The sequence below is a fragment of the Tinamus guttatus genome, unplaced genomic scaffold (genome assembly GCF_059628265.1).
Source record: "Tinamus guttatus ecotype Peru unplaced genomic scaffold, ASM5962826v1 Tinamus_guttatus_pri_ptg000878l, whole genome shotgun sequence".
NCBI lineage: Eukaryota > Metazoa > Chordata > Aves > Tinamiformes > Tinamidae > Tinamus > Tinamus guttatus.
In genome coordinates, this window is record NW_028289412.1 from 46,824 (window position 1) to 70,832 (window position 24,009).

General features: G+C 44.9%; 1 protein-coding gene across 1 annotated transcript; it reads right to left on the reverse strand.

Moving 5' to 3' along the window:
- On the reverse strand, window positions 1–23,595 carry LOC104581196 (S-adenosylmethionine synthase). Its single transcript, XM_010228759.2, has 9 exons — window positions 23,523–23,595; window positions 21,142–21,219; window positions 18,203–18,325; window positions 17,758–17,870; window positions 16,954–17,097; window positions 14,965–15,183; window positions 13,589–13,771; window positions 3,206–3,339; window positions 1–119 (listed from the first exon to the last, which is right to left on the reverse strand). Exons 1-9 carry the CDS (start codon window positions 23,593–23,595, stop codon window positions 17–19), a joined length of 1,170 nt encoding a protein of 389 aa, XP_010227061.2. The 3' UTR covers window positions 1–16.
- Between the last annotated feature and the right edge of the window lie 414 nt (window positions 23,596–24,009).

Here is a 24,009-nt window from a genome sequence, read left to right on the forward strand (position 1 = left end):
AAACATTCTGAAAAGTCTAAAACACAAGTTTTTTTGGTTTCTCCCATGTAAACTCTTCTCTTCCAAAATGCCCATAACATGCCGTTTTTTGATACATCGGCCTCTTCAAATCCAGCTCCCTACATGAAAAGAAAAAGGATAGAAGTTTTAATTAACTTTCCTCCAATGTATATTATGATATCAGGGGAATAACCAGTATTATCCCTGCTAGAAAGACATTATGTATCCACAATGTTGCTAACTACATGCTTTTCTTGCAGAATCACCTAAATTTATAGTGGGAAACATAATGGGTTAATGGTTTCAATTTAAAGTAACAAGAAATAGTTACCTTTTTCTTTCAAATTATTCAGAGATGAGATAGGTATGCAGTTAACCTTTATAAACATTAAAATACAGAAGCATTGAAAATGCAATAAAATTCAGCTTAACTTGTGCAAGCCTCAAGGTGCTCTGCGTTATTGCCACTTTATTTTACCATGTTGCTATGCCGTGATGATGGTGATCTCAAAAGAAGCAGCCAGAGATGATTATCTAGAGGACAGATAATCATCCAACAGCACTTTCACACACAGAATGAATTCCTCCAGAATTTTAATTAAAAGGATATTTACATTTGCTGCCTGGATTACCAGTCCAATCGCAGACACCAGTTGTTTGATTCCGGAGTAACTAGAAATTTAAAGCTGCTTATATAGACAGACAAAGACACTGATTATAACAGGGCTTAACACTGATTATGACTAGATAAATAATGAAGAGGTAAGTCATGTTTATTACTTTTTTGTCCGCATAATGCAGTGGATTGCAGCTGCACTGCCTTACTAGCCACGAGTGTTTACCAGATTTTTTTTTTAGGCAAAGCCTGAACATTTTGAGGCTTTTCTTCTTTTTGTTAATATGTTTTGAGTTACCAGTTAAAGTTGCTGATTAATACCTAAAGCTGGTGGTGAGAAAAAAAAAATGACTCAGGAATAATAAAGTAAGGAAAGATGAACAAATACAGGAAAATCCATTTTCAGATGGTGAAGAAATTGCACATTCTTGCACTCGAGGGACACTTAGGCATAACGTGAGGAACGGTAGCTAGGTCTTGTTTTGAATAATATTTGGTGTCATATGAGCACATGCTGCAATGACTACTAAGGTCAATTGTACCTGCCCCTAACAAAAAAGGCACCAAAAATCTGAGTGATGACTACATGAACAACAGAACAGCTTGAAGCACTTTGGTGCTTCGCTGATTAGAATTGGTACCATTCAAAGAAGTTTTAAAGGTTATGAGGTAAAGTTTAACAAGGAGATGGTCACTAGACAATAAGCTACTGTTTTTGCCTGTTCTCTTCTTACTCCCTTCAGCACTTGCATGGCTGAGGTAATGTACTTGAAAAATGCAACATTCTTTTCAGCACACCACATCAAGGAAAGCACCTGGGAGCCACCACAGAAATAACTTAACGGTGTTATGATTACAATACATAATGTTTATAATTACAAAAGCAGAGTTCGGGTTATACTTCTAAACCAAAAACACTTGTAAAACATTACCTAGTAGTGGAAATCAACATAATCCCTTGCATTATTCCAGGACATAAAAAGAAATATCAGCCCTACTCTCAGCATGTATGTTCAGAAAACATTCTTAAAGGCAAGCAGAAAAGGTTGGCCTCACTAGCAAAATTTTACTGATTGGAAGAAATGTCCACCTTTTTTAAAGAACAAAAGACACCTCCTATTCTGCAAGATATTGGCAAATATTTTCAAGATTCATGTGGAATGGGTAGGCTAGAAGTATATTAATAAATATCTCTGAATTTAAGAGAGAAATGAACCTTTGCAAGCAGTTTCTTCCAGTAATAAGACAGCTGCTAACATCTATGCCAGCATTTCTGGAGCAAAAGAGTTTAAAAAACAGCATAGCCTAAAGCAACAACCTGGTTCCTCTGTGCAGGATTTAATCTCTTCTGGACATCTACCTCAGGCTTGAGTTCTCCTGTCCATTCTATGGCGTTTAATAAGGACGAACTCAGTATGGGTCCCTCCTTAATGGAGAAAACTACGTTTCTCTCCACTAGTAGAACATGTCATGAAACGTGCAAGAAGCCCGGCCTGTCAAGTTTGGTGGAACACAGTCAAGAAATCATTTTCTCTCAGCAAATGGTAACCCACATGCTTCCCTAAATGCAAGGATTATGTCCATCTAAAGCATCTGCTTACTCAGCTGCAGAAATAACGAAATAATATAGCCGGGTTGGCTGCAGGGGACAGTTTAAGTAGCTTTGCATTTTCTTGTCCTTATTGCCTACAGGGCAGCCCCAGTAGCTTATACATTTCTAATCCCAACTGAACCTTCGTTACAGGACAGTTCATACCACAGTGGGATTTTTGTTTTGTTTTTATAAAAACACACAATATTTCACTTGCTTCCAGAGGTTTAAAAGATAATTTAAAACATCTGAATTCATTTTGAATTAAGTTTACTTACTTTACTTTAAATGGGCTACACAAGACTCTGTGACAACAGGGGACAACCAGGACTTTTTTTTTTCATCTCACGAAAAAAAAAAGTTACTTAGAAGTTTTCTATTTTTGGCAAATGACCAATATCTCTAGAAAAGCAAGAGCAAACACCAGCCTGTCACTAATTCCATAGGTCAATATTCAGCCTCTGTACAACGGAAAGGCCAAATTACTGAACCCCAATGTCCTACTGATTTTAGCGGGGCTGCTTGTGAAGTGAGGGCACCAGTATCTTGCCATCACATGACAGTTGTCTCATACACTATTTCCAACTAAAAATCAGAGGTAGGGAGCCCATACTTACCTCTTGGTTAGAGCAATATTCTGAATTCTCACCAGATAAGGCAGAAGCCTTATATACTGTTACCAGGCAGTTTGGAAAGCCTAAGTACAGTCAGTGTTAAATTTTAATTATATTTTATCAAGCAAAGCAAGCAGCACTCTTCTATGGTTACTGGGAGATGTTACATGATATAATTTAGACCACTCTGGTTTATTCAAAACATTTTGTAAGCAGATTTTAGAACTGACTTTGTATCTTTTACTGGGTGCATTTCAAGAGTAGATAAAACAGACATAGGATGAAGGTGTCATCAACCAAGTTAGGAGCCATGATCTTTAATATTACTGTTTAAGAGAACACTAGAAATACAAATTATTCAGTAAATAATAATGATGCACAAACCTTATGATAGCTCCAAGGCGTAGATCAAAGTTTTTTTGTACTATCTCGAGCAGTTCTTCCTCCGATCTGTCTGACGTGCCATAATGAAACACCGATATTGCAAGAGGGTGACTGAGACCAATAGCATATGACAGCTGCAGGGCATTGCACAAAACCCAGAAGCAGTTAAAACATTTTGCTACATTTTGCTTAAGCAAAGAGAGACGTGCATATTGCTTATCAGGGGAAGATTTCATATGCATTTTTTTCTTCTGTATAAACAAAATTAGACGTGCACATGCTATATGTCTTTTAGTTCAGAAAATTATCATTTTTCTTCAGAGAATGATCAGTTAGGACAAGTATTTGACCTAAATGACATGACTTAAAGAAAAAGAGATGTTTTCCAATCATCTTCAGACACTGCCATGCTGCATCATTTATCTCAGCTAGATCCAAGTACCCCATACTCCTGAGACAGGAAGGTCTGAGCTCTGTCAACATTTCATATTCTCATTGAGGTGGAGAAAAATTATATAGGACAAGATGAGAAAAATGTTTACATCTTCTTAAAGCACTCACGCCCCCTTTCCAGAGCACCATTATTTGGTCCACCTTGAGTACTTCAGATGAAGGCAGGAAGAAACAGAATATTAGGCCACCCTGTTTCACTGTCTATCTACAGTCACGGTGAAAAACTGCCACAAACTGCAACATTTTCTTGTTCTGTCCTCGTGTGTCCCAGTCACTGCCCACTGGGACCCTGATCTTCTTCCCAGCCCATCAGACCCACTGGCTTTGCCTCTGCCCGTGCAGGGACTTCTTCAGAGCTGGAGAAATGCCCCTACAAGTTTAATTAATTAAACGATTAAATAAAATTAATTAAAAGATTAATATAACTTATCTGTAAGACAAAGCCAACTTCTAGCCACCATTTTTTTCTACATCTTTCCCAGCAAAAATCCAAAGTTCTTCACTGACAGTCCTCCACACATAAATATCTATATATAGCAATCAAGTCATCCTTCCCTTTCAAATATATCAGCTTTCCTAAGATGTCCTGTAAAAGACTGCTTTTTACAGAGTTTGATTTACTTCTACGCAATTGAGGGAATTGGCCCCAATATTTCCATGTACTTTTCAAGATGAAACTGTAAAAACTACTTTTCATAAAGTAGTTATCAAAGTAACAGCACAGCATGGACAGATTCTCCTGAAATGTATTTGCCTGGATCATTCAATCCTTTTCCAAGATATAATTCTCCTGTTGTATGGTGTACAATGTAGCACTGTGGGTGACACGCACTTGTTTTTCTTCCTTACGGTAAATTCAGATGAATACACATTTTGCTGGAATGTGATTAAGCAATGTAAACCACTCTGCATCCATCACTCATCTTCCTCACAACGGGCTTTTCTGGACCTCGCAAAGGGCCTTAAATGCACTCACAATGGGCAGCCTCACAACGGGCCTCTCGTGACCTCACAATGCCCCGCCTCACAATGGGCATCTCCTTATATCACAATGGGCCGTTTTATCAGAATGATATCTCGTTTTATCAGAATGGCCCTCTTGGGCCGCCACACTATGGCCCACCTCACTATGGGCCTCTTGTGACCTCACAATAGGCCCCTGCTGCACTCACAATGGGATGCCTCAAAATGACCCTCTCATGACCTCACAATGGCCTGCCTTACACTGGGCCGCATCACAATGGGCCTCTTGCGACCTCACAATGGGTCTCTTGTTACCTCGCAATGGGCCGCCCAACAATGAGCTACCTCACAATGGGCCTCTCATGACCTCACAGTGGGCCTCCCTTGACCTCAACGGGACACCTCACAATGGGCATCTCCTGACCACACAATGGGCCCCCTCACAAATAGGGGTCTCACAATCGGCCTCTCGTGACCTCACAATGGGCCACCTCACAATGGGTCTCTAATGACCCCACAATGGGCCACCTCACAATGAGCCGCCTCATAATGGGCCTCCTGCGACCTCACAATGGGTCTCTTGTTACCTCACAATGGGCTGCCTCACTATGGGCAGCCTCACAATGGGCCTCTCGGGATCTCACAATGGGCCTCTTTCCACCCACAATGGGCCGCCTCACAATGGGCTGCCTCACAATCGGCCTCTCGTGACCTCACAGTGGGCTTCTTTTGCACTCACAATGGGGCAACTCACAATGAGCTGCATCACAATGAGCCTCCCATGACCTCCCAATGGGCCTCTCTTGACCCCACAATGGGCCCACTTAAAATGGGAGGGCCCACAATGGGCCTCTCTTGACCTCACAATAGGTCTCCCTTGACCTCACAATGGCACGCCTCACAATGAGCTGCTTCACAATGGGCCTCTTGTGCACCCACAGTGGGCCGCCTAATAGTGGGCTGCCTCATAATGGGCCTCTTGTGACCTCAAAATGGCCCCCCTTACAATGGCCTACCTCACTATGGGCCTCTCGTGACCTAACAATGGGCCTCTCGTGACCTCACAGTGGGCCTCCCTTGACCTCAGTGGGACACCTCACAATGAGCTCCCTCGCAATGGGCCTCTCGTGACCTCACAATGGGCCTCTTGTGCACTCACAATGGGCCGCCTCACAATGGGCTGCCTCACAATGGGCATCTTCTGACTTCACAGTGGGCCACCTCACAATCGGTATCTTCACAATGGGCCACTCACTACCTCACAATGGGCCGCCTCACAATGGGCCGCCTCACAATGGGACACCTCATAATGGGCCTCTTGTGACCTCACAATGGGTCTCTTGTTACCTCACAATGAGCCGCCTCATAATGGGCCTCTTGTGACCTCACAATGGATCTCTTGTTACCTCACAATGGGCAGCCTCACAATGCGCTGCCTCATAATGGGCCTCTTGTGACCTCATAATTGGCCTTTTGTCCACTCACAATGGACACCCCACAAATGGGCCTCTCTTGACTTCACAATGGCACGCCTCACAATGAGCTGCCTCACAATGGGCCTCTCCTTATCTCACAATGGGCCTCTTGCCCACTCACAATGGGCCGCCTCACAATGACCTGCCTCACAATGGGCCACTCGTGACCTCACAATGGGCCTCTCCTGACTTCACAATGGGCCGTCTCACAAATGGGCGCCTCACAATGGGTCTATTGTGACCTCACGATGGGACGCCTCACAATGGGCATCTTGTGACTTCACAGTGGGCCTCTCATGACCTCACAATGGGCCGCCTCACAATGGGCCACCTCACAATGGGCCTCTCATGACCTCACAATGGGACGCCTCACAATGGGCCTCTCGTGACCTCACAATGGGCCACCTCACAATGGGCCTCTCGTGACCTCACAATGGGCCTCTCCTGACTTCACAATGGGCCGTCTCACAAATGGGCGCCTCACAATGGGTCTATTGTGACCTCACGATGGGATGCCTCACAATGGGCATCTTGTGACCTCACAGTGGGCCTCTCATGACCTCACAATGGGCCGCCTCACAATGGGCCACCTCACAATGGGCCTCTCATGACCTCACAATGGGACGCCTCACAATGGGCCTCTCGTGACCTCACAATGAGGCTCTCGAGGCCTCACAATGGGCGTCTCGTGACCTTACAATGGGCCGCCTCACAATGTGGTGCCTCATAATTGTCCTCTCGTGACCTAAAAATGGGCCTCTCCTGACCTCACAATGGGCCTCTTGTTTACTCACAATGGGGCACCTCATAATGAGCTGCCTCACAATGAGCCCCCCATGACCTCCCAATGGGCCTCTCTTGACCCCACAATGGGCCCCCTCGTAATGGGACGGCCCACAGTGGGCCTCTTGTGACCTCACAATGGGCCTCTTGCCCACCCACAATGGGTTGTCTAATAATGGGCTGCCTCTGTATGGGCCTCTTGTGACCTCACAATGGCCCACCTCACAATGGCCTACCTCACTATGGGCCTCTCATGATCTAACAATGGGCCTCTCGTGACCTCACAGTGGGCCTCCCTTCACCTCAATGGGACACCTCACAATGAGCTTCCTCGCAATGGGCCCCTTGCGCACACACAGTGGGCCGCCTCACAATGGGCTGCCTCACAACGGGCCTCTTCTGACCTCACAATGGCCCTCTTCTGACCTCACAATGGGCCGCCTCACAATGGGCCACCTCACAATGGGCCACTCATGACCTCACAATGGGCTGCCTCACAATGGGCCTCTTGTGACCTTACAATGAGGCTCTCGTGGCCTCACAATGTGCCGCCTCACAATGGGTTGCCTCACAGTGGGCCTCTCGTGACGTCACAATGGGCCGCCTCACAATGGGCCGCCTCATAATGGGCCTCTTGCGACCTAACAATGGGCTTCTTGTGCACTCACAATGGGCCGCCTCACAATGGGCCACCTCACAATGGGCCTCTCTTGACCTCACAATGGGCTGTCTCACAAATGGGCGCCTCACAATGGGTCTATTGTGACCTCACAATGGGACGCCTCACAATGGGCATCTTGTGACCTCACAGTGGGCCTCTCATGACCTCACAATGGGCCGCCTCACAATGGGCCACCTCACAATGGGCCTCTCATGACCTCACAATGGGATGCCTCACAATGGGCCTCTCGTGACGTCACAATGAGGCTCTCGTGACCTCACAATGGGCCTCTTGCGCACTCACAATGGGCCGCCTCACAATGGCCTGCCTCACAATGGGCCTCTCGGGACCTCACAGTGGGCCTCTTGTCCACTCACAATGGACACCCCACAAATGGGCTCTCGTGACCTCACAGTGGGCAGCCTCACAATGGGCCTCTCATGACCTCACAGTGGGCCCCTTGCGCAGTCACAATGGGCCGCCTCACAATGGGCCGCCTCATAATGGGCCTCCTGCAATCTCACAATGGATCTCTTGTTACCTCACAATGGGCCGCCTCACAATGGGCCGCCTCATAATGGGCCTCCTGCGATCTCACAATGGGTCTCTTGTTACCTCACAATGGGCTGCCCCACAATGGGCCACCTCACAATGGGCCTCTCACGACCTCACAATGGGCCGCCTCACAATGGGCCTCTCGTGACCTCACAATGAGGCTCTCGTGGCCTCGCAATGGGCGGCCTCACAATGGGCCGCCTCATAATGGGCCTCTTCTGACCTCACAATGGGTCTCTTGTTACCTCACAATGGGCTGCCTCACAATGGGCCACCTCGTAATAGGACTCTTGCGACCTCACAATGGGCCTCTCCTGACCTCACAATGGCCCTCTAGTGACCTCACAATTGGCCTCTTGTCCACTCACAATGGCCACCCCACAAATGGGCTCTCGTGACCTCACAATGGGCCGCCTCACAACGGGCCCCCTCACAATGGGACGGCCCACAATGGGCCTCTCTTTACCTCACAATGGGCCTCTCTTGAACTCACAATGGCATGCCTCACAATGAGCTGCCTCACAATCGGCCTCTTGAGACCTCACAATGGGCCTCTTGCACACTCACAATGGGCCGCCTCACAACGGCCTTCCTCACAATCGCCGCTCCTGACCTTACAATGGGCCGCCTCACAATGGGCTGCCTCATAATGGGCCTCTTCTGACCTCACAATGGGTCTCTTCTTACCTCACAATGGGCTGCCTCACAATGGACTGCCTCATAACGGGCCTCTCGTGACCTCACAATGGGCCTCTTGCGTACTCACAATGGGCCGACTCACAATGGCCTGCCTCACAATGGGTCTCTCGTGACCTAACAATGGGCCTCTCCTGACCTCACAATGGGATGCCTCACAAATGGGCGCCTCACAATGGGCCTCTCCTGGCCTCACAATGGGATGCCTCACAAATGGGCGCCTCACAATGGGCCTCTCCTGGCCTCACAATGGGCGTCTTGTGCACTCACAACGGGCTGCCTCACAAGGGGCTGCCTCACAATGAGCCTCCCATGACCTGCCAATGGGCCTCTCTTGACCCCATAGTGGGCCCCCTCACAATGGGATGGCCCACAATGGGCCTCTCTTGACCTCACAATGGCACGCCTCACAATGAGCTGCTTCACAATGGGCCTCTTGTGACCTCACAATGGGCCTCTTGCGCCCTCACAATGGGCCTCTTGCGCACCCACAATGGGCCGCCTAATAATCGGCTGCCTCATCATGGGTCTCTTGTGACCTCACAATGGCCCAACTCACAATGGGCTACCTCACTATGGGCCTCTTGTGACCTCACAATGGGCCTCTTGTGACCTCACAGCGGGCCTCCCTTGACCTCAATGGGACACCTCACAATGAGCTCTCTCACAATGGGCCTCTCGTGACCTCACAATGGGCCTCTCGTGCACTCACAATGGGCCGCCTCACAATGGGCTGCCTCACAATGGGCCTCTTCTGACCTCACAATGGGCCACCTCACAATCGGCATCCTCACAATGGGCCACTCATGACCTCACAATGGGCCGCCTCACAGTGGGGCACCAAATAATGGGCCTCTTGCAACCTCACAATGGGTCTCTTGTTACCTCACAATGGGCAGCCTCAGAATGGGCCGCCTCATAATGGGCCTCTCGTCACGTCACAATGGGCCTCTTTTGACCTCACATTGGCCCTCTAGTTACCTCACAATTGGCCTCTTGTCCACTCACAATGGACACCCCACAAATGGGCTCTCGTGACGTCACAAGGGGCAGCCTCACAATGGGCCTCTCGTGACCTCACAATGGCCCTCTTGCGCACTCACAATGGGCTGCCTCACAATGGACTGCCTCACAATGGGCCGCGTCACAATGGGCCTCTCGTGACCTCACAATGGGCCGCCTCATAATGGGCCTCTCCTGACCTCACAATGGGTCTCGTGTTACCTCACAATGGGCTACCTCACTATGGGCCGCCTCATAATGGGCCTCTCGTGACCCCACAATGGGCCTCTCTTGACCTCACAATGGCCCTCTCGTGACCTCACAATGGGCCTCTTGTCCACTCACAATGGCCACCCCACAAATGGGCTCTCGTGACCTCACAATGGGCCGCCTCACAATGGGCCTCTCATGACCTCACAATGGGCCCCTTGCGCTCTCTCAATGGGCCGTCTCACAATGGGCCGCCTCACAATGGGCCTCTTCTGACCTCACAATTGGCCTCTTCTGACCTCACAATGGGCCACCTCACAATCGGCATCCTCACAATGGGCCACTCATGACCTCACAATGTGACGCCTCACAATGGGATGCCTCATAATGGGCCTCTTATGACCTCACAACGGGTCTCTTGTTACTTCACAATGGGCTGCCTGACAATGGGCCACCTGACAATGGGCCACCTCACAATGGGCCTCTCACGATCTCACAATGGGCCGCCTCACAATGGACCTCTTGTGACCTCACAATGAGGCTCTCGTGGCCTCACAATGGGTTGCCTCATAGTGGGCCTCTTGTGACCTCACAATGGGCCGCCTCACAATGGACCACCTCACAATGGGCCTCTCGTGATCTCACAATGGGCCGCCTCACAGTGGGCCACCTCATAACAGGCCTCTTCTGACCTCACAATGGGCCTCTTGTGTACTCACAATGGGCCGCCTCACAATGGGCCTCTCTTGACCTCACAATGGGCCTCTCTTGAACTCACAATGGCACACCTCACAACGAGCTGCCTCACAATCGGCCTCTTGACACCTCACAATGGGCCTCTTGCACACTCACAATGGGCCGCCACACAATGGCCTGCCTCACAATGGGCCGCTCTTGACCTTACAATGGGACTCTCGGGACCTCACAATGGGCCTCTTGCTCACTATGGGCGGCCTCACAATGGGCCTCTCGTGACCTCACAATGGGCCTCTTCTGACCTCACAATGGGCCACCTCACAATCGGCATGCTCACAATGGGTCACTCTTGACCTCCCAATGGGTCGCCTCATAATGGGCCTCTTGCGACCTGACAATGGTCTCTTGTTACCTCACAATGGTCAGCCTCTCAATGGTCTGCCTCACAATCGGCCTCTCGTGACCTCACAATGGGCCTCTCTTGACCTCACGTTGGGCCTCCTTTGACCTCACAATGTTACGCCTCACAATGGCCTGCCTCACAATGGGCCTCTCGTGACCTCACAGTGGGCCTCCCTTGACCCCAATGGGACACCTCACAATGAGCTCCCTCGCAATGGGCCTCTCGTGACCTCACGATGGGCCTCTTGCGCACTCACAATGGCCTGCCTCACTATGGGCCTCTCGTAACCTCACAATGGGCCTCTCCTGACCTTACAATGGGCTGCATCACAATGGGCCTCTCCTGACCTTACAATGAGCCTCTTCTGACCTTACAATGGGCCACCACACAATCGGCATCCTCACAATGGGCCACTCATGACCTTACAATGAGCCGCCTCACAATTGGCCTCTCTTCACCTCACAGCGGGCCTCTCATGACCTCACAATGGCACGCCTCACAATGGGCCGCCTCATAATGGGCCTCTCGTGGCCTCACAATTGGGCTCTCGTGACCTCACCATGGGCCGCCTCACAATGTGCTACTTGTGACCTCATAAAGGGCCTCCTGTGCACTCACAAAGGGACGCCACTCATGACCTCAGAATAGGCCACCTCACAATGGGCTGCCTCAAAATGGGCCTCTCGTGACCTCACAATGGGGCTCTTGTGCACTCACAATGGCCTGCCTCACAATGGGCCTCTCGTGACCTCACCATGAGCCGCCACACAACGGGCCACCTCACAATGGGTGTCTCTTGACCTCACAATAGGACGCCTCGCAATGGGCCATGTCAAAAAAAAACCTGTGCCACGCTCTAGATGACCTTGCACGTGCAGGGGGTTTGGACTGGACAACCTCTAGTGGTCCCTTCCTACCCTAAGCATTCTGTGATTCTGTTATTCCTCATTGTCTCTGCTTTCTACATGTATCAAGAAGTAATAGTCCAGATGGCTCACTTCTTATTATATACTTCCTAGTAACAAAATACTGATTTGTCAGACACTGTCCTAATCATTTCCACTAGCTAGTTTTGGTATCATGTTATGCATGTTTTTCATTAACAAAGAAGCTTGTAATTTTTTATCATACTAAATAAACCCACATGGTATTTGTGATAACATACAGTTAATCAGTCTGTATTTCCCTGTATTATCCGTTTTGCTCTTTCAGCACCAAAAGCTGGTTAGTATAGAAATAATAATCATAGCAAAGCCAGCTCAGTTGTTAGCCTCAGGAGAGGCAGAGCTTGTCTTACTCCAGCACATGGTGATGACTGGGCTGGAAACAGACTTACATGGCAATTCCGTTCAGACAAATTCTATGTATTTTGTTTTTGTTAATCTTTCATCCAACCTTACGCCACTTCACTCAATCTCTTCTTTCCTGCTCTCTCGCCATCTTCTCTTCTTGTTTCTTATTTCCATTGCTAAGATTAGATATGTCCAGAGTTTGTTGTTAACAAAATCAGTTTTGCTGTGTCTAGAAGCAGGTTCAGATATTTAAGGAGAGTCTCTGAAAAGTACTGGATAACTACATTCCCACCTAACTCAAGAACTATGTGTGGATTCAAAAATCAGAATGTGCATACCAACAAATTGTCTTCTGTTCCCTCAGAAAACAAAGCTTCCGGCCCTTTGCTAATGATGATTTTTGTTCCATGCCTCTTCCCAAACTCCCCTTCCTTGTCTTACTCCAGACTTTACATTTGAGAAGCAATCGAACATCTGCACAATACCTAAGCAGGAGGCCTTGTTGCTAATGGGGATGTCTGGGTACTATGTCACTGATCATAAACACATTTACTGAGTTTCTAGTCCATGGGAAAGTAAAGGGCACGGAGCACAACCCTGCAGCAAAAGATAAGTTATGGCTACCTTTTACTGAAGCAGCACACAAAATACCACTGCAAGAAGCCAAGCCAAACTTAGTTGTTCTGCATTAACTTTCTGTTGGCATTTCACAGTGAAACTGTCTGAGGACCAGCAAAACACGTCTTTACATTTGTTTTACTTAGTAGTCCCAAATATTCATACATAAAGGAAGGAACTGCATTTATTCTGAAAAGTCAGGACTGAAGAAATCTATTCTTGTTTTAACAGATCTTGCACAACGAATTCTGTTTTCAGCTACACTTTACATTGTAGTACATTAGTAATACTAGTATAGTAGTATTAGTATATTAATAATATTGTAGGGAACCCACAGTAATTTAATTTTAATTTCAAATACAATCTTAAAGTACTTAAATTGCAGCTAACCTGTACACCCAGTACATCAGACTATGCAACCTGAGAGTCTGTGATGTGCTGGGTTGGAGTGCAGCGAGTGTGTATGAATTCACACTGTATGAGGTGCGGGGGTCACAGGAGCTGCTGGAAGTAGAAGTGAGGATGAAGCTAAAAGAGCCCAATGCAGGGATGGATTACTTTTCCTGTTGCACGTACCTGGATTAATACTCTTTTACAGAGACCAGCTTTCACCAGAGATTTTGCCACCCAGCGAGCTGCATATGCTGCAGAGCGATCGACTTTGGAAGGATCTTTTCCAGAGAAAGCGCCCCCTCCATGGGCTCCCCAGCCTCCATAGGTATCAACAATGATCTTCCTGCCAGTCAGCCCAGCATCGCACTGTGGGACAAAAAGTTGGATGCAGTCATGAGACACAACAGCTTACCCAAGCCCATTCTTGGTTACTGGATGGAGCTTTGTTTGGGGTTTTCCAGATATCACTGATTGTTCACAGTGCTTGCCTTCTCGTGCAACAGTTAAATGAATGTTGTCTGCTTCACTGAAATTTCTATCAGAAATGTGCCAAGCTATCACTACTGCAATAACATTTGAAAACTGACGTGAATGGGAAACACCTATAATTACTACAAAGAGTGTTTTCTCCTCAAATCCTCAATCATGAAACATGACCTGTGGATTACTGGACAATGATTTCTGCCAGTAACACCTGGTTGAGGCCAAGAGTTTATGGGAGCAAAAGCCTTGCTGAAAATTAAAACACTTCTTACCTAACAGGTTAGCAGCCTTCACTTACAAAAGAAATAGGAGAAGGGAATAGAGGACTTCATAGATCTGTGGCTCAGTGCTGTCCTGCACAAAGGAACTTAGCATCAGAGCTGAGTTCACCCAATGTTCACTTGTGCCACAAGTGCCTCTCCTTTCCTCTTCCCAGCTCTCTATGTCAGAGATGTCTATGTCATCTCTGCATCATCCCACTGTGATCATAAGCACATCTGGTAGTTTTTGTTCCTCATTGATTTCACACAGAATGAGAGGGTTTTGTATAGCCAATTTTGTTACCATTCCACAGCAATTCCCTACTTGCCTAGTGCTTGCCAGTTGCTGGCAACTGCATAGCTGAACACGTGTCAAATTCCAATGAGCAGCAAGGCTTTATATACAGACTTCACTGAAAGTTCTACAGCTTTCAGAATATATTCTTTAAATTTTTTTGATTTTTTTTTTTTAGTTTTAGTGGGAAAGCAAAGAGATGCTTCAAGTCATGCACTTTAGTATATAAATTAAGGGCCAATTTAAGGGCAAATTTTTGGTCATGTATCTTCTAGGCAAGACAAAAAATCAAGTATTTCTACAATTGGCTGCTCAAGCAGATAGAGCTTCAGTTTAGATCCCAGACGCCCAATGGGAAATCTCAAGTAGAAGTGACTGAAACATCCTTAAAAACTTGTAGGTTATCTTAATTAAAGGTGTACCAATTCATTGCACTTTTGTGCAGGAGAATATGTAGATGCACATGATAAAGCACAGTCCAAGTGTGTTCAAGCTGTCCCCTACCTAAGGTTGTACCATACCTTAGGACCACCATCTACAAACTTTTCACTTGGAAGGAGGTGGTAAATCGTGTGCTCATCAAGGTACTTTTCTGGAATTACTACTTTAACAACTTTCTCCATTAGCTCCTTCCGTATTTGCTCCAGAGGTATATCCGGAGCATGATGTACTGAAATCACAAGCGTGTGCACTCGGATGGGCTCCACTGCTCCGTTGCATTCCTTGTATTCCATTGTTACCTGGAAAAGAAAGAAGAGCAGCGACTTTCCAAGGTCAAGAACACGCTCATGGTACTCTCCTTCAGGCAGAACAGCAGTTGAAACCTGAAGAAATGAACCTCACATTTCTTTCACAGAAACTAAAAAATGGAAATAGGATGAAAGGGCTGGATTGTTGCTGATGCTTACAAGCACTACAAGAAAAATAACAGAAAGTACCGTAGAACCTCTACCAAATGGAGTTAAGGACAGTATACATATACTGCCACTGAGAAGCAAAACAACAGTAGGAAAGCTACAGAAGCCTGTCATTTTATCTGTCAGATGCTAAAACCATTCACAGTTTGCCTACATTAACATAACTTCAAGCAGGGGATCTTCAAAGTAAGACCCAAATATGTTTTGGAAGACCTGGATAAAATGAGTAACTGCAGTGCATGGTATGCTGGGCTGTAACCAATATTCCACAGTAGCCTAAAAGCAAGTTGTTCTGTGAATGCCACAACTACCCAGCATTTTACAGATTTATGTCTTGTGACAGCTGTCTGTGGTGCCTACTCAAGCTGCAGCTGAAATTTTCCTCTCAGGAGTGTTTCCTGCTTCTCTCCTATGCAGCATCTCATACTTTCAGACACTAAAGTCATAGGAAATTAGTATCTCTGCCACATCTGCCCCTTCTCCTAAGTTCCTCTAAAATCTCACCATGAAAACTTTAGTTATAGTTCCTCTACTCTTGATACTGATATACTCAATTGAAATTAAATGGAATGCCTGACACGATCTGAGCTGGATTCCACTCTGATTAATGGAATCCGGAGATCATTTCCTGCCCTTTGACAATAAGGCATCAGTATAATCCTGATCTGTGCATGGCAAGTCTAGAAAGAAATGACATCTGTCTAAAGCAACATTCCTTTGGAAACAGCAGTGTAGGTGCAGGCATTTACAGATACGCATATTCGTGCTAGCATTTTTCTATCCTTAATACAGGTGTTCTTGTAGGTAAGGAAAACCTCTCAACTTCTCCATCTCTCAGAAAGATTTAGACAGTTACACCACACAAAAGTCAGTCTATCCACATGTTCTCTGCCCTGCTGACAAAAAGTACTACTTGGGACACACCACATGTTGCACAGCCACAGCTGCAGCAGTATAGAAGTTGATGCAGTTCACTGCCAGTAATGCAAGAGAAATTAAGAATAAAACACCTTGCTGTCCCAAAAATGCCACATGTATAGATTTCCCTCCCATTCCTACAGATTTCACAGCTCGGAAGATGGAGGATTTACAGCCTCAGGGACTGCCAAACTGCAGCACACGGATTTATCCACTCAGCTCTGCAGCTGTCAGTGGCTCTGGCCACAGATCAAATATAGCAAGTATGAGGTTTAACAAAAGAAGAGGCATGCTTTAGTTGAGAAAACATAGCACAGTCTCCATACACGCTCCTGGAAAACATATCTGGGAAAACACTAAACAAAACTTTAAAAATAGCTGGTTGACAGTAATTTATCAGTCATCCTAATCCCCAGGAGAAAAACAGAAAAAAAAAAAAAAGCCTTATTCTGAAGAAAACTGTTAAGACACTGATAGAACAGCTTAAGCAAACTATGCTTGTTATATACAAGTGCACTTTAATATACTCATCCCACCTTGAAATATAAAACTGTCACCACCACTTTTTGAACAACAACAAAAAAATCTGATTTAGTAGCCGACAGAGTCAATCTGTTCTGTTCTTTCTCACCCATCAACGTTATGAGCTCCTGTATATGCACCTTCCTTACGAACCTGTGTTTTCCCATCTGGTCTAACCCAGGGCCACGTTCCGCTGCGGCCCAGGGCCTTTATCCGCGCAGTCAGCCTGTGTGCCAGGAGGACTGTTAAGGGCATGCATTCCTCAGTTTCGTCACTGGCATAGCCAAACATCAAACCCTGCATTGAAACACAAAGCATGAACCAAAGCCACTCATTGCCATAGTCTGTTTCCACTTCTGTGTCTGTCTTTGTCACTTGGTCTAAAACTATCCAAGCTCGGAAAGAGACAGCGGCAACAGGGAGCCAGGATTCGCTATGCTCTATAGCCACCTTAAAATATCATTTATGCATCTGCATGCAGGGCAGTGCTCTCTAACAGGAATCTGGGGTCTGTTCCCAAGAATATCTCTGTGTTAAGACTCTATTCTAAAGACTTAATAGACACAGAGCTCACAAAAAAAAAAAAAAAAAAAAGCGCCTTTTCAGCCCTCTCCACACTTCTGACCAAAACACACACACACACACAAAAACCCTGCAAAAACATTTGTCTCCTGAGAAGCAAAACCCAGACTCCCTAAGGATTTGAAAGCCCAGCACCGCCACCTACAGATAAAAGGTTTAAATGCAGCACTATCCAGCAGGACCACTGGAAACAGACAAAGCCAGTCTTGTAGAAACTAGTGAGGACCACAGTTTTGCACTTGTGATTAACAGACTGGGCAGTGTTTGGCCATAAATTCTTTAATTTAACATACACATTGGCCTTTCATTCTTATCCACTACAAATTCAATAGTTCATGTTTGTACTAATTTGATTATGGAAAAAAGTCCCATTACCTGATCCCCTGCTCCAATGTCATCATCACTCTTGCCGTGGGAGATAGCACGCTTGATGTCTTTACACTGTTGTTCTAAAGCTACTAAAACTGTACAAGTCTTATAGTCCAATCCTAGTGAAGAAAATATTAGAAAATTAGCTGAACACTGAAAAGTTCACAAATTGCCAGAGAAGCCTTCTAATGCTTTCATATTTCCCAAGACTTAAATTCAAGTTTCTTATGCCAGCATTATTTTCTATTGTCAGTGGAAGCAAATAACATGAGCAAATTTTTATCATAGGATATCCAGGACATGGACACGTTTGAGCTGTTAGTTGAAATCTGGCCTCTTGAACTTAGATACTCAGTATAATCCTGCAAGTTGCCACATCAAAGCTTAAAAACATGACTATGACTGTGTGCAGAACAGACCTGAGAAGGAACACATGAAGGATCTCACTCACCTTTGGAAGAGTCATCATACCCTATCCTCTTAATGGTATCTCTGACAATTTGCTGGTAATCCACTATAGCTTGAGAAGTAATCTCTCCACAAAGCAAAATCATTCCAGTTTTTGCTACACACTCTGTGGAAGAAAGATTTAGAGTTAATCAGCTTCCAAGGATGGTTCAATAAACAACTGAGTAGCCACAGGGGAACTCACAGCAACGCCCTAGTATGCATATAGGTCTCTATGCAATCCCTCTCTACCCAAAAAGATCATCAAAACTGCTGTTGTTTTGATGATAACTGAGCCCATCTAACTCAATTATTCTATCTCAACAGTGGCCAGTAACGAATGTCCCAGTGAGCCATAAGAACAGGTCATGTATGTAGCACTATCTCTCCAAACGCTTTCCCAGTCTCCAGCAATTTCAGTTCGAGGATTTCTAAACATAAAGCAGAAACATTTGTTACCAGCTGGCATTAATAGTACTTGATAGATGGCTACATTAATTTGACCACTTCCAGCATTCGTAGCATCCTGCAGCAAGAAGCTCCACAATTTCATTACAAATTCTGTGCAAATTATGACATACTGTTTGTTCCAAATGCCCACCCAGCCCACAAACGTCCTATCAGCTTGCTCCTTTTTACAGGTAACAATTACTCTCTAGTTACCACATCCGTAAAACATACATAACCCTATATATGTATTTCATACCTAATTCATTCCTCCTCTTCTAGACTGAAGAGGCCTATGCCATTCACTGGAAACCATTCTATGACAATAACCACATTTGTCGCTCTTCACCATACTTTTTATGATTTTAATACAGCCTTTTTTTGGAACAGGAAAAGGAGAAGAGGCTGCATACAGTATTCAACACAGAGGCAAGAATGGATTTATACAAGGCCTTAATGATGTTCTGTTTTGTTCTCCATTCCCTTCCCAGCAATACCTAACATTTTGTGTGTTTTTGACTGCTACTGGCCATTTTCACAGAAACGTAAGTTTATTATAACCCCAAACCCTCACTTGTGAGTGGCTGCAATCATCTCCAAACATTTCCCCGTATTTGTTCAGATTGCTCCCTTTGCATTAGTCTACAGTGAGTTTCATCCACCACTCTCACCACACAGTTACCATCTTGCTTATGCGATTTCATTTCAAGTTTAAGTACTACAGGAAACACCCCCAGCTGTTCTGCCCAAGGGAAAGTTACCACACAAGATTTTTGGTTCTTAGAAAGATTTATTTCTTACAGGTTTAAATCCTCCAAAAGAACATTTTGAAAAATAGGTAAAAACTTCTGCCTTTTTTTTCATACTCCAGTAGTAGCTGGTTAGCTATATCTCTCTTCAGCGGACACACTAGGAAGCGCTTTTTATTTCCAAAGAGCATTTTGTTTTGCTTAATCACAGAAGAATTAGAATAATTATTTTGTCTTCTGCTTGTTACCACTTGTACCTACTGCTTGACACGATGTTGGCAGCGCGTTGACAGTCCAGCTCTGTCCTGCTGCAAGGAAGCAGCTCAGACCAGAACCTGCAAAGCTGGTTGGTGACGAAGATCAAGCAGAAAATAAAATTCACAGAATTTTACAGATACTTGTCTCTGCCGATAGATAGAACCTCATTTCAAAACCTCTGTAAATTGCTTTTCAAAGTTTTGTAAACTACTGGCTTAGCATTTCTTTAATGCTTTTATTTTTTTAATGTTTTTGCAGATTAGAGCCTTGTGTGAGACAGCAGAAATTCTACACAAGATGCTAAGTTTCACAAAGTAAACCCTGTACTCGGTGGACTAACTACTCTCTGCTCTCCAACTCATTGCTTTTTAAGTAAAATCTGTGCCTAGGCAACTAGGAAGACTTGTGCTTTAATGGTAATTTGAGTTTTCTGACTCCAGTCAGAAGTTTTGCTGTTTTTTTCCCCAACAGGCTACAAAAATCAGGGATTTACATAAATAATCATGTCACATCATAGTATTCCATTTAGTAAGACAAACTGATCCTACTTCTCACATCTCTTAAAACATGTTTTTCCATCCTTGTCAGTTTTGTAGCTCTCCTCTGAGATGCTCTTCAGCTTTTAGCGCTTTCAAAGCATCATGCAATACCCAAATACACGCTTTCCTGAGTCAAACAGAGACGTTAAGCCCTCTCTCCACTTCTCACCGCTCACAGCTATGCTTCCAAGGAACGCATGAGGTGTTTTTTGACCACATGTCATGTGATTGTATTCCCGGGATGCAGCTAGTCCTCTGATCTGTAGCTCTGTCCCGAGAGTTACAGCTTCTTCTATGAAAGCAATGGCTTTGCATCCAGGTGACTTTTTAAGAACACTCTCATTTAGAAATATTCCCATTCTCAGTGTCCATGTCCCACTGGCAGCTGTGCTCTCCTCTAATGACATGTTTTTAGCATCTGGAAGAGATGATGTTGCACAGCGACCATGTCTCTATAAAGTAAAGCCCTAAGACAAAGTCCCAAAGAAAGGGTAAATGAGTGCAATGAGAGTCACATTCAAATGAATTGTGCACTTCATCTTACTGTGAACCAACAGCTTCACCGTGCTTCTCTAAAGGCAGGATAAATACGCATTCAATACTTCCGGATTTTAAGTTTTATTAACACAGTTTGCTAACTATATCAAGAAACATGCCTTGATATATATCTTTCCTCAATTCTCTTCTTCCCTAGTTTTCTTGTATTCCTCATTATCTGTAGCCCTTTCAACCATACATTTGCTCATTTTTAACTTGTATGGAATACTCCCTGTTTCCTTTTCCTGTCCATGTTTTTGCTGCTTTCTTTCCTGCTTTTCCTTCCGATAGGATGCCAGAGTTGGCCTCTTGTCTCTGGAATTGCTGACTGCCAGCAATTGTCTTGGAACAGAGAATGTTAAATCGGCATAGATTAGTTGCTTGGACTTAGTTAATCTGTGCACTGTACTTACCACAGGCAACTTTGGCATCTGGATCAATGGCAAGATGAGCATCCAGAACAGCATCGCTTATCTGGTCACACATCTTATCTAAAGAACAAAAATAAGAAAGGCATAACATTTCTTCTTGTGAGAAGCAAAAAATAATTTTGGGATAAAATTTCCTTTCTAGTGGGCAGCAGACATCTGCAAAAGCAACCGCCAAGACTCAATTTTAACAATCTCAGCTCTGAAATGTATGCATTATGTGTGTAATGTGTGTTTTCACTCCCCTCAAGTCAATCTGTCATCAGCAAGGCCCAGCAGCTTCCAAGGTGAGAGAAAAAAAGGGCAGTGAAAGCAATGTTGAAATATTCATTTCAATAAAGGAGAAGTCCCTTTGGTAGGGGGTTTCTCTTCTTCCCCTCTTTGTTTTAAAATTTGTAGTGCACTTTGTGTGCAACAGCATATGCATTTTATAACAGCCAGAGATCAGGACTGTTGATCCCTTCACTACCTTCTGCGGGGACCTCTGATATCTCATATATCTCATATCCCATATGTTTTTCTGGATCACAAGAGACATTACCTAAAGACATATGCTTTAACAGTCTTACAATTCAGCTCACTTGAGTTTAGAGAATTTGCAGATATTCTCAGGGACAACAAGGCACCGGCCATTCACAAGTTCTTACAGTAAAATTTCTGACAAGACAGAATAAAAGGGAAAAAAAGCATTTTATGGACAAAAGCATTAGAGAAAAATAGGTTTTACATATTCTTTAGCCATTAACTGCTTGTTGTCCAAACAAAAACTGAGAATACCATTATTTTCTTTTCAGAAGGGCATTTGGATTCTTTGAAGTTAATGATATATATCTTGGTACAAACTGAGGTTCTCTGTCTCATCTTGATAAGTGAACCAGGTAAAAGCAATCCATAGGATTTCTTCAGAAATATACCTTTGATGATTGGATCTGTAGACCCAAAATGAGAAAGAGGCATTAACCTTCACTACAAAAATAAAAAAAATCCAGAATAGGTTTAGCCACACAACTGCACAGCTGGGTACAAAACATTGTACCTGGATAAAAACTAACTACGGTCTGAAGACTAAAGCGCAAAATACAGGAGCTGTGGTCGAAATTCAGACTTAGGAGTCATTTGTAGAGCCTGCTGTAAAATCAGCAATGCCCTGTTGTTGCCCAGCCTGTTATCTGCAAATCTGTCGACCACCCTGTGGCAAACCAAGCTCTGCAGGTCAAGAAACAGCTTCACACGACGGGCTCTGATGCTCGAGCAGGGACAGCGTGACCTGGACGAACCCATCGGTTTTATTCCCTCCAGCTCTGCGCCCCGTTGCAACACAGAGCACAGCTGCACCAAGCAAACGAGATGGAGGCAGCTCCAGCGACCAGGCTGGGAGCTGCGCTCGCTTTGCAGGTGTTGCAGTGCTCCCCAGGGGCTGTGCAGACGCAGGGGTGAGTCATGTAGCTGGTGTCAGAACACGCCACACCTAACGACGAGCAGGTTCACTGCAAAAAACAGATACACAGCGACAAACGCAGCTGCAAATCTTCAGCGTGGGACAACACCACGACCTTCCCACCGTTGGCTTTTTGGCTTTCATTCTATTGCGGTGAAGCAGTGTTGCAGACAAAAGCATTTTTTTCTCAATCTTAGCATTAAAATATATGTCGTGTAAAGGTTATAATAATGGGACCTATTACTACCTTTGTAGCAAGCTTCAGCCATAGGGTTCCTTATGGAAGTTCAAAATTCCTCCAGTCCATCAACATTGTTGAAATGTTTTTGTCAAAAAAAAAAAAAATCTGTGTCTTTGACAACGTCTTTGCCTTAAAAATATAAACAAATAAAAGGAACAGCACATAAAGCTTCAGGCCGAGAACCAGAAAGGGGACTATTTTTCACAGGCTGGGGCATATAGAAATTTGTATTAAGAACAGCAACGCGACGAAAGAAGCACATTTAATCTTGTAGCATTACCTGGAATGCAGCTGTGACTAAAATTAATGAATAATATTCCAAACATTTCAGAAGCCCAAAACTAATGATCCTCTTTTATAGACATAGCCAGAAAGTCATTCTCCTTACAGAATTGCGAAAGAAATCAACGTCCAGTATATGCTGCAACTGCAAGTCTACCTGTAAAAGACTTCCCCACGCTTCTCTCAAGCAAAAGTTTAAAATTCAAGTATAACCCCTGATTATATAGCATACCAAACAAATAAATTCTTTAAAGTGCACAAGGAAACGACTCTGATGTCTAATAAAAATAAGTGATCGATCCTTCCTTTTCTCCATTAGGGTAGAAATGACTTCACTTTCACCACACAGCGTTCTTCAGTACAAGTATTTAACAAAAGGAGAGTTTGGATCAGGATTTTGCTTACCAGAATGACCTTCAGCAACGGATTCTGAGGTAAAAAGAAATCGTTTTTCTTTTTTTGAGGTATGACTTGACATGTTGTAGTATCTTCAGCGAGTCTGCGAGGGAGAACAACCCAAAGCAACTGGGTTGCAGAAGAAGCACGCAGGTTAGGTGGAAAGGTTAATGTACCTATGCAGATAGCTGATGTAATGGTTCCTGAGTGTTTGTTCCTTAGAAGCCAGTAGATTAAGACTGGTATTTGTGGATTTTACAACGTACTGCCACAGAAACTCCTTTCATAAGCCCTCTGTGTTTGATTAACCTTGTTCCTGTTAAGCCCTGCACAAGTATTGCCATTAAAGCGAGTGTGAACAAGGCTAAAGCAGAGCTGCGTGCTCCTGCACGCTTCTCCAATCCTCCTTTCTTGCTCATGTAAAAGGCACTTCAAGACACTAAGAAACCTCACAGAATTCATTTGAATGCGGAAGGACTTAGTGACATTTTCTCCT

Coding starts and splice junctions, on each gene's coding strand:
- LOC104581196 (XM_010228759.2), bottom strand. CDS start 23,595: ATGTCAAGTCATACCTCAAAAAAAGAAAAACGATTTCTTTTTACCTCA. Junction 17,098..17,757: donor ACATTGGAGCAGGGGATCAG/GTAATGGGACTT, acceptor GTTTCAATGCAG/GGTTTGATGTTTGGCTATGC. Junction 13,772..14,964: donor TTGTAGATGGTGGTCCTAAG/GTATGGTACAAC, acceptor TTTGTCCCACAG/TGCGATGCTGGGCTGACTGG.